Source organism: Elephas maximus, chromosome 21 (assembly GCF_024166365.1).
Source record: "Elephas maximus indicus isolate mEleMax1 chromosome 21, mEleMax1 primary haplotype, whole genome shotgun sequence".
In the NCBI taxonomy this organism is placed as follows: domain Eukaryota; kingdom Metazoa; phylum Chordata; class Mammalia; order Proboscidea; family Elephantidae; genus Elephas; species Elephas maximus.
This window is the reverse complement of record NC_064839.1, coordinates 38,496,483-38,510,370: the sequence shown is the minus strand read 5'-3', so window position 1 is coordinate 38,510,370 and position 13,888 is coordinate 38,496,483. Positions and strand designations below refer to the sequence as shown.

General features: G+C 36.6%; 1 protein-coding gene across 4 annotated transcripts in view; it reads right to left on the bottom strand.

The window, feature by feature from the left end:
- PKD1L3 (polycystin 1 like 3, transient receptor potential channel interacting) overlaps window positions 1-13,888 on the bottom strand; it is an 86,103-nt gene that overhangs the window by 45,226 nt on the left and 26,989 nt on the right. For 3 of the 4 annotated variants that reach the window (XM_049864769.1, XM_049864771.1, XM_049864770.1), the window contains 7 exons: window positions 13,116-13,242; window positions 12,313-12,441; window positions 11,716-11,947; window positions 10,239-10,432; window positions 7,719-7,949; window positions 5,447-5,548; window positions 4,997-5,175 (listed from right to left, as the gene is read on the bottom strand). In XM_049864769.1, the coding sequence (XP_049720726.1) occupies window positions 4,997-5,175; window positions 5,447-5,548; window positions 7,719-7,949; window positions 10,239-10,432; window positions 11,716-11,947; window positions 12,313-12,441; window positions 13,116-13,242 (1,194 nt within the window). Of the gene's footprint in view, window positions 1-1,312; window positions 1,460-4,996; window positions 5,176-5,446; window positions 5,549-7,718; window positions 7,950-10,238; window positions 10,433-11,715; window positions 11,948-12,312; window positions 12,442-13,115; window positions 13,243-13,888 lie in introns of all 4 variants that reach the window. The other variant, XM_049864772.1, reaches the window with a different exon arrangement.

The window sequence follows — 13,888 nt, the reverse complement described above, 5'->3', positions numbered from 1 at the left end:
AAGCTTAAAAGGAAAAGCTGTGGAATGAGATTTTCCTAGGGGCTTTGAAAAGCTTGGATATATTCTTGGGAATCTAGAAGACCACACACATGCATAGGACTATATTGCATGCCCAGAGCTGTGTGCATGCTCAGGAGAGACCTGAGAAGGCCTTAACCTCTGGATGACCTTGAGGTTTTCAGCAAGCAGGAAGTGAAGGGTAAGGTAGAATTGTCAACTGACTTGCTGTGTGTTGAAGGTGTGCCCCAATATACATATAGAACCCATCTGTAAAGACTGGGAGGCTTATTGATTTTAGGCATTTAAGGAGATCTCTGTCCAAATACTGGCTGACCGCTAAGACAACCCAACAGAGACTTCAATGGCCACACACAACAAATACAGACTTTACAGAATTAATTCAGAAAATTCATTAAACAAACAAATAGCAAGAACAACAAACCTAGGGGAGGAAGAAGAATCTGATTTCCAAAGTCGACCCACTATATTATTTTAAAAGACCAGTTTCTAAAAAAAAATTATGTGACGTGCAAAGAAACAAGAAAGTACAGCCCATCTGCAGTTAAAAAAAAAAAAAAGTCACTAGTAACTGTCTCTGCAGAAGTCTAGATATTGAACTTACTGGATAAAGACTTTAAATTAGTTACTTTAAATATGTTCAAACAACTAATGCAAACCATGTCTAAAGAACTGAAGGGAAGTATAAAAAGAAAGTCTCACTAAATAGAGAATATCAGTAAAAAAATAGAAATTATATATTAAAAAAAAGGAACCAAATAGAAATTCTGGAATTAAAAAGTACAATAACTGAAATGAAAAATTCATTATGGGGGTTCAACAACATATATGAGCAGGCAAAAGAATCAGTAAACCTGAAGATAGGTCAATTATGATTGACCAGTTTGAGGATCAGAAAGGAAAAAGAATGAAGAAAAATGATGCAGCTTACGAAAACTGTTCTTAGGGTGGGCATCATCAAGCGCCATCAACATACACAAAATGGGAGTCTGAAGAAGGAGAAAAAGCAAGCATTTGTGAGGAAAGATTAAGCACAATTTTAAAAAGGAATGGGGTGGGGACAGGCACTGGAAGAAACAGTTCCACCTTTTTTGCCTTTAGGCATTTTTATATGAGGACATAATGCTGGCACCTCTTGAAGTCATCACCTTATATTTCCTAGAGGAAAAAGCCAAAACTCCTGATATCATTGAACTAAAAAATTGAAGGGAAGAAGGGTATTGGGTAGCAGAAATATATTACTCTAGACAGTACATAGCAACCTTCACTATTAATAACAATATCCCAAAAATACCTAAAGGAAAAGAGATCTCTCTTTGAGACTGGTGTGAAGATCTGGTCACGCTCGCAATCTCCTATGTCCACAGCCAGCCAACAATTGCACAGGAAATGCCATTTCCTCTTAACTGCCATGTCACTGACAATTACCTGGTTTATATACCTATGGTGAAATGAAGATAATCATGTTAGGGAGGTGGGCATGAATCAATTGCTGTGTAGTAAGAAGTAATCTCGCTTCTTACTTGGAGTGATACAAAGCTTTTGGAATGAATAGTGGTGATAGTTGTACAACACGGTTAATGTAATTAATGTCACTGAATCGTACGCTTAAAATGGCAAACTTTTTGTTATATATATATTTTACCACAGTAAAATTGAAAAAAGAAAAAGTAATCTTGAACTGTCAGTGAGTGTCCAAGTAAAAGGACTCTGCTTCACTGCAATGCAAGAACTAGGGAAAGAAATGAAATTTCATCCCATGTTTTTCTTCCCCACCCCTGAGGAAGTTACTGTACCAAATACCAGACTGCAAACTTCTACAACCATGTGAATAGTTCAGTGTGTGTGTATCTTCTTTAACTTTCCTTGTTCCGTATATAATAGTGTCCTGCCACCTCTTAAAGTATCCCATTTGCCTCTACCTTTAGTCACAAAGGTGTGTGTGGGGTGTAAGTGTGGGTGGGTGGTTGTGAACATTTATATTAATGGCTTCTCACCTTATTTGGGTCTGTGCCCTTGTCTTGATTTCCCAGAGCTATAGACCCTGAGATTTCTTCCTCTTTGCAACCAAAATGTTTTACCATTTGTCTAATTTCTCTACCAACTTCATCCAGCAACAAACTTGTCCTCTCAGATACCTAATTGTTCAACCTATTTGAATTCATCTCATAACTAGTCAGTTATTCTCCTCCTTCACTTTAATAGTGCTTTTCCCCAAGAGAGTATTTTCAATATCATGAAACCACTTAAATTTCTCCAGTTAAAAATCCTTGTTTTAGTTGAAATTATTTTTCCCCAAGAGAGTATTTTCAATATCATGAAACCACTTAAATTTCTCCAGTTAAAAATCCTTGTTTTAGTTGAAATTATTTTGTGTGAGGAACGTGATATTTTTAACAAGAGAAAAAAAATTTTTTTTTCTTTTTTTTTTTCTCTTATTAAGGCAGTTCATAAAATTATAGGTGACTCAGTTGCATTTCATTTAAAGTTATCTAATGCATCCTGTATTCTTAAAGCTGACTTTAAGAGCAAAGTATAATAAAACAAGAGAAAATATTCATTTCTGACTGGTGAAAACTTAGTCATGGGCTGTTCATGCTTCCGGTATAACTTTTATTTTCTTCTTCCTTCATATGTGAGAAAAAGATGAAAATCTAGTTTGAGTGTTAGAAAAATCTAACTGAGGCATTCCCTATGCTTAGTAGAATGGTAGTGTCAAAAAAAAAAAAAAAAAACCCCCTACTGTTGAGTCAATTCTGACTCAGAAAATATAATTTGTCATTTGCTAAAGAAAAAAGTTGTTGGTAGTTAGCTTTTTATGGGGAGTAATTCTTTGTACTTTTCTGTGTTTTCCAAGTTCCCTGCATTAAGCATACATTGCTTTTACAATTGAAAAAGGAAAAACAAATCTTACAAAAGAAAGTCTTCAAAAGAGGCTTGATATTGAGCTGATATGAACCTCTAGAGGTTAACACAAAACCCAGAGAATTTAATTGTTAACAAATGTTCATTGTCACAATATTAACTATATTTATTAATTAGAAATATTTAAAGTGTTAAAAAGCAAAGATGTGACTTTGAGGACAAAGGCATGCCTGACCCAAGCCATGGTATTTTCAATTGCCTTATACGTGTGCAAAAGCTGGATGATGAATAAAGAAGACAGAAGAAGAATTGATGCATTTGAACTACGGTTTTGGTGAAGAATACTGAATATACCGAATGAACAAATCTGTCTTGGAAGAAGTACAGCCAGAATGCTCCTTAGAAGCAAGGATTGTGAGACTTTGTCTTATGTACTTTGGACACGTTATCAGAAAGGACCCGACCTTGGAGAAGGACATCATGCTTGCTAAAGTAGAGGGTCAGCAAAAAGAGGAAGACCCTCAACAAGATGGACTGACAAAGTGGCTGCAACAATGGGCTCAAACACAGTAATAATTGTGAGGATGGTGCAAGACTGGACAGTGTTTCGTTCTGTTGTACACAGGGTTGCTGTGGGTCAGAACTGACTTGACGGCAGCTAACAACAACATTAATTGTAACAAATATTTACTGAGGCCTACTAAAATCCTGGCAGCGTACTATCTACTGAGGATACAAATATAACACATCATCTCTATCTTTGAGAAGCATAAAATCACTGTGAGTTAAAAAATAATATAATCAAAGATTACACATAAAATTAGGATTGATATAACCCAGTGACAATAATTAGTGAGAAAAGTAGAAAATACTACATAGGTGTGTATGTTCACACTTCCACGAGCAGTGTTTGAGAGTTCCAATTGCTCCCCATCCTCACTCAAACTTGGTTTTGTCCGTTTTTTTTTTTTTTTTTCATTTTAGTCATTCTTACGGGTGCACGGTGCTATCTTACTGTGGTTTTAATTTGCATTCCTGATGACTAATGATGTTGAGCATCTTTTCAAGTGCTTATATACATTATTCGCGTTTATAAACAAGACTGGGATGATAGTGTATGTATTGTTTGTAGATACCTGAACAGAATGGGAGCAGCAAGCAGGTTATTAGGTTCTACTGGCCTAGTGATTTGCATATGTAGCTTAGCAGTGAAAATCTTATTTTGCTACTAATTTTAGGTAGACTATTTCCTCTTTTCAGGTGGGCAACACTCAGCAAATGATTCTTTTAAAAGCCTGAGCCCTACATCTTTCACTTCATTCCCTTCCCTTTTCCTAACCTGAACAAACCAATAATCTTTACCCCTTAATCAGTTTTATCATCTGCTTTCAAAAACCCAAACCAAACCCATTGCTGTAGAGTTGATTTCAATTCATAGTGACCCTATAGGATAGAGTAGAACTTCCTTATAACGTTTCCAAGGAGTGGCTAGTATATTCAAACTGATGACCCTTTGGTTAGGAGTGAGTGTGAGCTCTTAGCCACTAGGGCTTCTCATCTGCTTTATCCATTCCTAATTCTCAGAGTGCTGCAGGAGGAAGATGCAGAATCATTTGGACCTAGCACATGTCAGGTTCATGAACTCTAACTCCATTCTTGACAATTATTTAACTCCCTAGGCATATCCCACATGCAATTCCATTATTGCCCTTTTCTTGACATTCTTAATTTTGACCCAGAATATATTCAATATATGGTTGTTGATTAAATTTACTCTTTAAAATATATTTTTCATCTTTAGAAATACTGTTAATTTATGGCAGTTTTGGGCAATGTTTCATTGTTATTATTTATTGTTCAAGGTCTTGATAATATTTAATGAAAACAAAACAAAACATCTTCTACCTTTCAAAAGAAAACCACATTGTTAATTTTCCATATTTCTTGCCATGGTTTGTTCACTGAGGACAGCTTCAAAACTTAAATCTAATAGTCATTTGTTACTATTTGGGCCAAAGCATTGTTGTTATTTATTGTGATGGCATGCTGATCTCTTCCAAGGATGCTAATGATCTGCAAAAAAGAAACAAGTCAGCATGATACAGGTACATACCAAGAAGGGCTGACGCCAGAATTGTCATGCCAGAGCCGAAGGCTGTGCAATTCTCCTAGAGAGGACTGAGTGGTGAGAAGGAAGACATCCAGTCCCCCTCGTTCAAAGACTGCCTTCTGAGAGTCACAAAGGTGATGGGGCTCACTCGATCCCTCCGATCCATACAGGATGATAACAACCTCAAACGTGACAAGAAAAAATACAGTAAGTTCTAACATGATTCTCTGAAGAATGATGAAGATATAGGAAACTGTACTTGGATGGAATGTTTGGAATATATATAAGTATATAGATTATATATAGAGAGGGTCCTTCAAATTGACAGTTTAGAACTAGGAAATATCAATCTCTGTGATCCCTTCTAAAGAGCTATTGTACACTGAGAGATCAAGTTAGTGTATTTCATGTGGTAGATGACACAAAACAATGAAGAACATTTATTTCATTAACCTTGGCTGTCGTAGCAGCCCTTCTCCGATATCCAGTATAGACTTGAATAAGGTAGTAAAATTGAAAGCTGGGGTCATTATCAGCCAGGACAGTGACCTTCACCTACAAGAAAGCAGAACCAAGAAAATTGCTTCACTTAGTATACGCTTTGTTTCCTCCAATTCAGGAAGAAGAGGATACACTGCTGCAGATGTGGTAATCCTATGGAAAACAAGGGTGAGGTGTAGTTTTAAAAGACAAAGAAGCAGTCCTAAGTTACTAAAGGGGGGTTTATGTGTCTAATGAAATACTCAGTCAACTGATCAGGTCCTAGGTGTCTAAGTTCTTTCACCTCCCTCCCACCTTGGTAGGATTACCAGATAAAATATAGGACACCCAGTTAAATTTGAATTTCAGATAAGCAGTGAATAATTTAGGACATACTTATACTAAAAGAGTATTCGTTATTTATTTGAAATTCAGATTTAACTGGGTGTCCTGGATTTTTATTTACTAAATCTCCCAGTCCTACACCAAGGGCAACAAAGAAATGGACACTGTGTATTCTAGAATTTCCGAGTGTAAGAAAGCATAAGAATAAGAAATAAAAATAAAAAAAAAAAAGAAATATACAGAACGGAAATTGAGAAGAAGCTGTCATCAAAGGATTTTTTTGGTTGTTGTTTAAAAAAAATTTCCTTACAGGTTTCTTTCTTTCTTTTTTTTTTTTTTGGCATTTATCTTATCTCTGCTTCTTAGTTTGCTTGTTTAATCTCTTTTATTTATTGAACATTTTATTGTTGCTTAGGTGAAAATTTACAGAACAAATTAGTTTCCCATTCAGCAATTTATACACAGCTTGCTTTGTGACACTGTTCGCAAACCTGTGAATGTGTTAGCACTCTCCCGCTATCCCCCCGGGTTCCTGTGTCCTTTCACCCAGCTTTTCTGCCCCTACTGTCCTTCTGGACTTCGCTTTTGGGCAAATGTTGCCCTTTAGGTCTCATATAGCTGATCGTTCCAAGGTATACATTCCTCACTGGTGTTACTGTTCATTTTATAGGCCTGTCTATTGTATTTTTATTGTATAGCTATAATGTGATCTCCAGGAGGGACTTCAGCTGCAAGTGGGAAGTGTGTCTAAGGGCCATAGTTTCATTCCACCAGTCTTTATCAGACTGGGAAATCTGGTCTTATTTATGAGTTTAAATTTTGTTCTATATTTCTGTCCCACTCTGTCCACGACCTGCTATTGTGGTCTCGGTAAGAGTGGTAGGTAGTGGTAGCAAGGCACCATCTAGTTCTTCTGGTTTCAGGCTAGTTTAGGTCATGGTTCATTGGTCCATTAGTCCTTTGGACTAATTATTTCCTTGAGTCTTTGATTTTCTTCACTCTTCTTTGCTCCAGACAGGAAAAGACCAATTGTTGTATCTTATATGGCTGCTTGCAAGCTTTTAAGACTCCAGTCGCTACTCACCAAGGAAAGATGTACAACACTGTCTCTATGGATTATGATATGCCATCTGACCTAGATGTCCACCAAGACTATGGTTCTTAGCCCTCAAGCCCAGTATCTCAGTCCCTGGAGGTGTATGGTTATAGCTAAGAAGTTTTCATGTCTCTGTCTCCTGTTCACACTATTGCATAAGACAACAACAAACATGGCTATATTTGCAGGATATACACATATGTATGTATGTGATATACTTCCATATACCCTCCCACCCTTGCTCAGTTTACATATCTATCTATGTATCTACTCATATATTATTGTTTGCTATTACTGTTGTTGCAGGATGTGTATATATATATATATATATTAGTATTTACTGTTGTTGCCTTTTCTCTTATGTACCTTTCAGTGCCTTCCTTTACCTTGATTATGTTGTGCTGACATCCCCCAGGTTTCCTGTATATTTGCAGCTACATTAAATTATAATTTGACTTACATAAAACTTTCATATCCAATGTATAAAGTAAGATAAACTTGCATTTGATTTTAGTTAAGTTCTTTAGGTATTTTCTTTTGGCTCATTCCTAACCTAAATATGACATCTGAGGGTCCTAACTAGGCTAAAAGAAAAAAAAAAAAAAATGGAGACAAAAGACTACTTTCTTTGATTGTGAGACAACAGATATAAAGAGAAATATAAGAAAAAACCACCTGAATTTTTATACTACATAGTACCAAAGTACTGCCTCTTCTGATAAAGGTGTTGTTCTTTTTTTCCCCCATCGCATTCAACATACTCAAGACATTGTTGCAAAGTTTTCAAAATCAATGTCTCCTCACCTTCTGCATATCGGCTTGATCCTTTCTCCAAGCCCACACAACCATAATCATATAGAATCCTAGAACGCTGGCCAGCAATGACACCCCAACAGGGTTGTTGGTCACACGAAGAAACAGCTTGATTGTGTCTTCAACATTCACTGTCCTGGGCACAATGAAGAAGTCACTTGTAAAGTAGGTCAAGTGGTTACAGAGACACTGTGTCCTCAAAACTGTGCTCTGTGGTCCAACCTGGAATTAGAATCAAGGTGTTGAGTCTAACTGAACAGAGTGCTAAGAAAGGGACAAAAGTAAAAGCAAAAGACAAATGTAAATGAAGGCAATTAGGGGGAAAGAATGGATCTCTTATCCACTGCTGGTGGTAGTGTAAACTGTATAAGCAATGTGGACAGCAGATTGACAATGTCTGGTAAAGCTGAAGAAGCACAAACTCTTCCAATCCTGCAATTCCAGGTCTGAATATATATCAAGGATACGCAAGGAGATATGAAAATGAATGTTAATGTCAGCACTGGTTGTAACGATAAGAAACAGAAAACAACCTGTATGTTCAATAACAGCAAAACATGCAAACAAACAAGTAAATAGAGTCAAACCAATGGAATAATATGCAGCAGTTAAACTGAATGAACTAGAGCTACATGTATCAACACAGATAACTACTACTGAGTGAATAAACCAAGTTATTAAAGAAAGATATGTACAGTATGGCAACATTTTCATGAAGACTAAAAAAAGCATGTAAAACAATACTTATCATTCTCTGACATTACATTAAATATTTATCTATTTATTGTCAGTCTTTCCCATCAGACTGTAAGCTTATGAGAACATTATCTTGTCCACTGCTCTATCTCTAGTTTCTACACTTGGACCTGGCATATAGAAGATGCTCAATAAATATTTGCTGAAAAAATAAATACATACATATGTAGAAACACAAGAATGAAAAACACCGACTTCAGAACAGTGGTTGTCCTTGGGAGAAAGGGAAGGAATGGAAATAGGAGGGATAAGCAGAGGGCTTCAATTAATTCTAAGTGTTTTACTATTTAAAAAAAAATAAATAGAGCAAAATAGTAATTTTTGATAAAGCTGAGGGGTGGCTTTTATTTTTTGTGCGTGTATGTTATATTATTCCCTGCAACCTTCCATATGTTTGTAGCATTTCTTTATTGAAAAAAAATTTTTTTTTAAGTATGTCCATAGGTGAATACATGGAAGGCATTGGTTCCATGTTTGATTTTGCAGATGAAAAGCCTAAAATATTGCCATTATGGCTCACTTTTTGTTTCCACGGCATAAGGTTAAAGTCTGCATGCCCAATCTATATTCTGCCCTGGGAACAACTCTTATCCTGTATCAAGCAGCTCTGCTCCTTTCATGGAGTCCAAGGACTACAAAGAGCTTCAAGAAGGCAGGAAATATCCCAGTGCCTTTTTCTGTAATCAGAGGGTTTGTGTTGTGAGAGCAGGAAAGCTCTCATGCCTTGATACTGAAAACGTGGATTCCCTAACTAAATAAGGAGCATCAAGATCACCTAGGAGCTTGTTAGAAATGCAAAATCTCAGGCCCCACCCCAGACCTACTGAGTCAGAATCTGCATTTTAAACAAGCTCCCCAGTTTGAGGATTTTCTTGAGAAGCAAATACTTCTAGGGCACTGCTCTAGATCATCCAGAAATCACTGCTTAAGGCCACTAATCGTGCAGATGCCTTCCAGAGAATCCTCTTTCCTTCTATTTCCAAACTGAATAACTCTTTCTCAGTATCTTTTAAGAACAACTTCATAATTTCCAGAACCTTGAACCACATTCTTTGTGCTACCAAACCAACACTTAAATAGGACAGGATCTTACAGCATCACTAGTGTGAAAATGTAGTGTTGTTTAAAGCGGCCAGACACCAAGAGCAAGGCTATCATTACAGAAATAATAACCTGCCTCTACCTGGCCTGGAATGTACGAGAATCTGTTAGCTTATCTATAACTACAAGGATTTCTTCTATTTAGCAGGAAGTTTGTTTTCATTTGGACCCCTGGTGGCACAGTGGTTAAGAGCTTGGCTGCTAACCAAAAGGTCAGCAGTTCAAATCCACCAGTTGCTCCTTAGAAACCCTATGGGGCAGTTCTACTCTGTCCTATAGGGTCTCTATGAGTCAGAATCGACTCGATGGCAACGGGTCTGAATTTTTTTTTTTGGTTTTGTTTTCATTTTACCCACAGCATATTTAATACTTGTAGAATCTAACAGCTTCCACATACTGTTTTGCCTATTTTATCTAGAATTGTCAGATTCATCCTGGACTAATGTTTGAGAAAGGAATTACAACTATAAAGCACAAGCCCATTGCTGTTCAAAAAAGAAACACTTTCTTTGCCCACTACACACAATCCTCCTTCTTTTTCCCCAGGTTGATTTATTTCCCTTCCAATTGTTTTTCTTTCTGTGCTGCCCCCAATGAGATAACAGAGGCATTGTGTTTAATGCCAGCTGAGGCAGAAAAGTCTCGGCTTCTTACTTGGCATCCATCGCTCCTCCATGTTCTGTTGTAGCTGTCCCAGAAATAACACTGAGTGGCAGCAGTTATGACTGAAAGCAGGGTGGGCATCTGCTGAGCACCTTCCTTGGTTTTATTCAACATAGCTGTTATGTAGTAGGTGCCAATCCCATATTGCAGACTCTCTGGAGTCAGCACCCATGTATATTCTTCATCTTGGAGCAAAGGAGAGAGTTTAGGTGTATTTCAGATGAAACAAAAATGCTATTAGAACCTTCCTTCTGAAGGGTCTATTATTATTATTATTTATTTTAGAAAATGATAAGTTTAGAGTCAAAAGATTTTAAAGAAAATGACACTGATATAGTGTGGGGTTCTGGATTACTCCCGTTTCAGCAAAAAAATTGTATTCTTTTGACACATGAACACTTAGGACTAATAAACTAGAACGCACTATGAGTTTTAGAAAAATGAAATAACCGAGCATCTAAATCGGTAGAAAGAAGACCTAGACAACAAAAGAAACCCAAGGATAAAGCAAGTACAGGAACAGAGCAGTTCAAGGGAGAGAGCCTTGGACTGCAAGTCAGAGACCGCATTCTAGGCCTGGCAGTCACCGGGGGGTCGGGGCGGGGGCGCTGTAAGGTGTCAGCAAGTCACACAGTCTCTCTGGGTCTCGGTTTTCTCATCTGTAAAACCAGAGGTCTGGAACAAAGGATCTCTAAGTTTCCTTCCAGCTCTAAATGGTACAAGGTTACTGTCAAGATCAGTAAAAAGAACTGAGTGCACCATCAGATTCAGGAAATGGGCTGGTGGTAATGCAGAGAGACCTTTGTAGTTGGCAACTCAGCAGTGAGCGTTGTGGTCTTGGGTGCTTCTCCTAACAGGAAGAATAACTTAAAAAGTGATCATTCCAGTGCTATGCTAGAGTCAGAAAAAAGTTCTTTCAATACAGGAAGACCACCATGAAGGGAAGCTTTAATGTGCTTTATCCATTCTGATATATTTTTCTCAATACTTTATCAGGAAAATTTCTCAACCATACAGGAATGTTGACAAAATTTTACAGTGAAGACCTGTATAATTACCAACTAGATTCTACAATTAACATTTTACTATATTTGCTTTTTCATCTTCTATCCATCCCACAATTCATCTGTTTTTTAAATGCACTTCATGGTCACATGAATCTACATGTGATAAATTTACATAGAACTAAATACATGCACATACACAGAAATGAGTTAATGCAAAGCTGGTGAAAACTGAATAAGGTCAATGGACTATATAAATGTAAATTTTCTGGTTGTACTATAGTTTTTTTACTATAGTTATGCAAGATTTATCACTGGGGGATAGTGGGTGAAGGGTACATGGAATCTCTCTGTATTATTTCTTATAACTATATGTGAATCTATAATTATCTCAAAATAACTAAAAAAGAAAAAGGAAAAAAATGCATTTAAAGTAAATTTCTGAGATCTGATTGGAGTTTTACCTTTCTGCCACACTGGATCCTTTGGAAGGGTGATGTTCAGGTGGTAGTGAGTGTGGTTTGGCTGATTTTGGAAGCCCAGGTAGAGTGTGATTAAAAGAGGACTTTCAGGCTCTATGCACACTATCAGAGATTTTTCCAGGGAAGTGATATTCACTGCGATCGTAAAATGGTCTGTACTCATGTTGAGGCTGGTGGAATGGGTTTCCATGCTAGCATTTCTCCAGAGCATGATCTATAATAAGAGATAATTAATAAATCTTCATGTTTTAGATGACCCGTCCATTGATGCTTTTCAGTTTTCTTTATGGTGATAATGGAATGAAACTTCCTAGGTCTTCCTGTCTGAATATTAGTAGGTAACATAGTGCCTACTATCTCAAGGGAGAGGGTTAAGGGAGAGAAATCTAGACCTAAAACACCTTCTCCTGAGGGTAAGGTATATCTCTTTGTAAAAATTCCAAAGTAAAGATGTTAATAACACAACAGTGGCACTGCCATAAATCTAAAATGATTTCCTTTAAGTTGTTGCATCCTTCCATTCTATTCTCCAGGAATTCTTATTTCCTTCTATTTTATCCCCTAAGAATCAATTCATACCTCAATCTCTTCCATTAAATCATGAACTTGGAGCAATTTATTATTAGAGCTTAGTAATACACTTCCAATGCTTCCAACAATGTTCCTGTTATCAAAATTCTTGAAGGGGTTGAAAGCTAGTCCTGTTACCTAGAGACAAAGAAAATTTCAGCTTTATCAGTTGACAAAGTATTTATAAATGGCCCCCTGATAGGTAATAAGGTATCAAATATCACAAATGAAAGTAAATGTTGATGTTCTCCCCCTGCTAATATCTCAAATGAAGTAATGTTTTTCATTGTAACATCAAATAAGAAATAATTAATTAATTAAAGATAAGTAATATACTCTGACCCTCAGAATTATTTTTTCTTAATCTTTATACCTGGAGAATTCTATTTTTTGAGAAAGTAAGTAATCTGCTCTTCAGAGTAAGCCAATAATGCTACTTTTGTTTGCTAGATAACTGCTGAAAGTTATATAATACTTCTCTGACTAGGTTGGTATATTGAGTCAATAATTATTCAGATATTCCCAGTTTGTGTAAATAGTGAAGATCCTAGAAGAAACCAAGTGGATATCAGTTCAAGTCATCACGCAGAAACTTAGTTAAATCTATAAGCATGTTTAATATTCCTAACCTCTCTCAGGGATCATTTTTAAGAGGACTCCATTCTTGCCAGCATAAAATAGAAATGAATGGCACACAAATTCTCTCATTTCATCTGGTCAGCTTACATTTCATGGAGCATTCCTTTTATGCAAATGCCTATGTGGTCACCAAATCCCATTTTTATTCTGATCACAATTAATTTCACACTCACTTGGACGTTAACTGTTGGGTGTTCATTCAAGAGCTCCTCCAAAGCCGAAGCTGATGGAAAGCCTAACCTCACAGGTGCTGGGTCTCCCAGAGTATAATAGCTCAGAGGCAAAGTTGATATGTTTTGGCTAAGGAAAAAGAATTTAAAATGGAAATCAATGTTTGTATATTCTCTAAATGTTAAAAACCTAAAATGAAGCCTAAATCCATCAGAAGAAAGGAAATAAAAAGATCAGAGCAGAAATAAATAAAATTGAAAACAGAAAAACAATAGAGAGAATCAATAAAACCAGAAGTTGCTCTTTGAAAAGATCAATAAAATTGACAAGCCTTTACCTAGACTGACAAAGAAAAGATACAAATAATTAAAAAAATGAAAGGAGGGGCATTACAACTTACCTAAGAGAAATAAAGAGAATTATGACAGAATATTATAAACAACTGTATGGCAACAAACTGGATAATCTAGAAGAAATGGACAAATTCTTAGAAGCACATAACATACCCAGACTGACTCAAGAGGAAATAGAAAGTCTCAACAGACCCATAACAAGCAAAGAGATCAAATCAGGGATCACATGCCTCCCAACAAAAAAAAGTCTGGACCAGATGAGTTCACTGGGGAATTCTTCCAAACATTAGAGAAGAACTGACACCAGTACTGTTTAAACTCTTCCAAAAGATAGAGAAGGAAGGAATATTCCCTAATTCATTCTATGAAGCAAACACAACCCTGATACCCAAACCAGACAAAGATACCACAAAAAAAAAAAA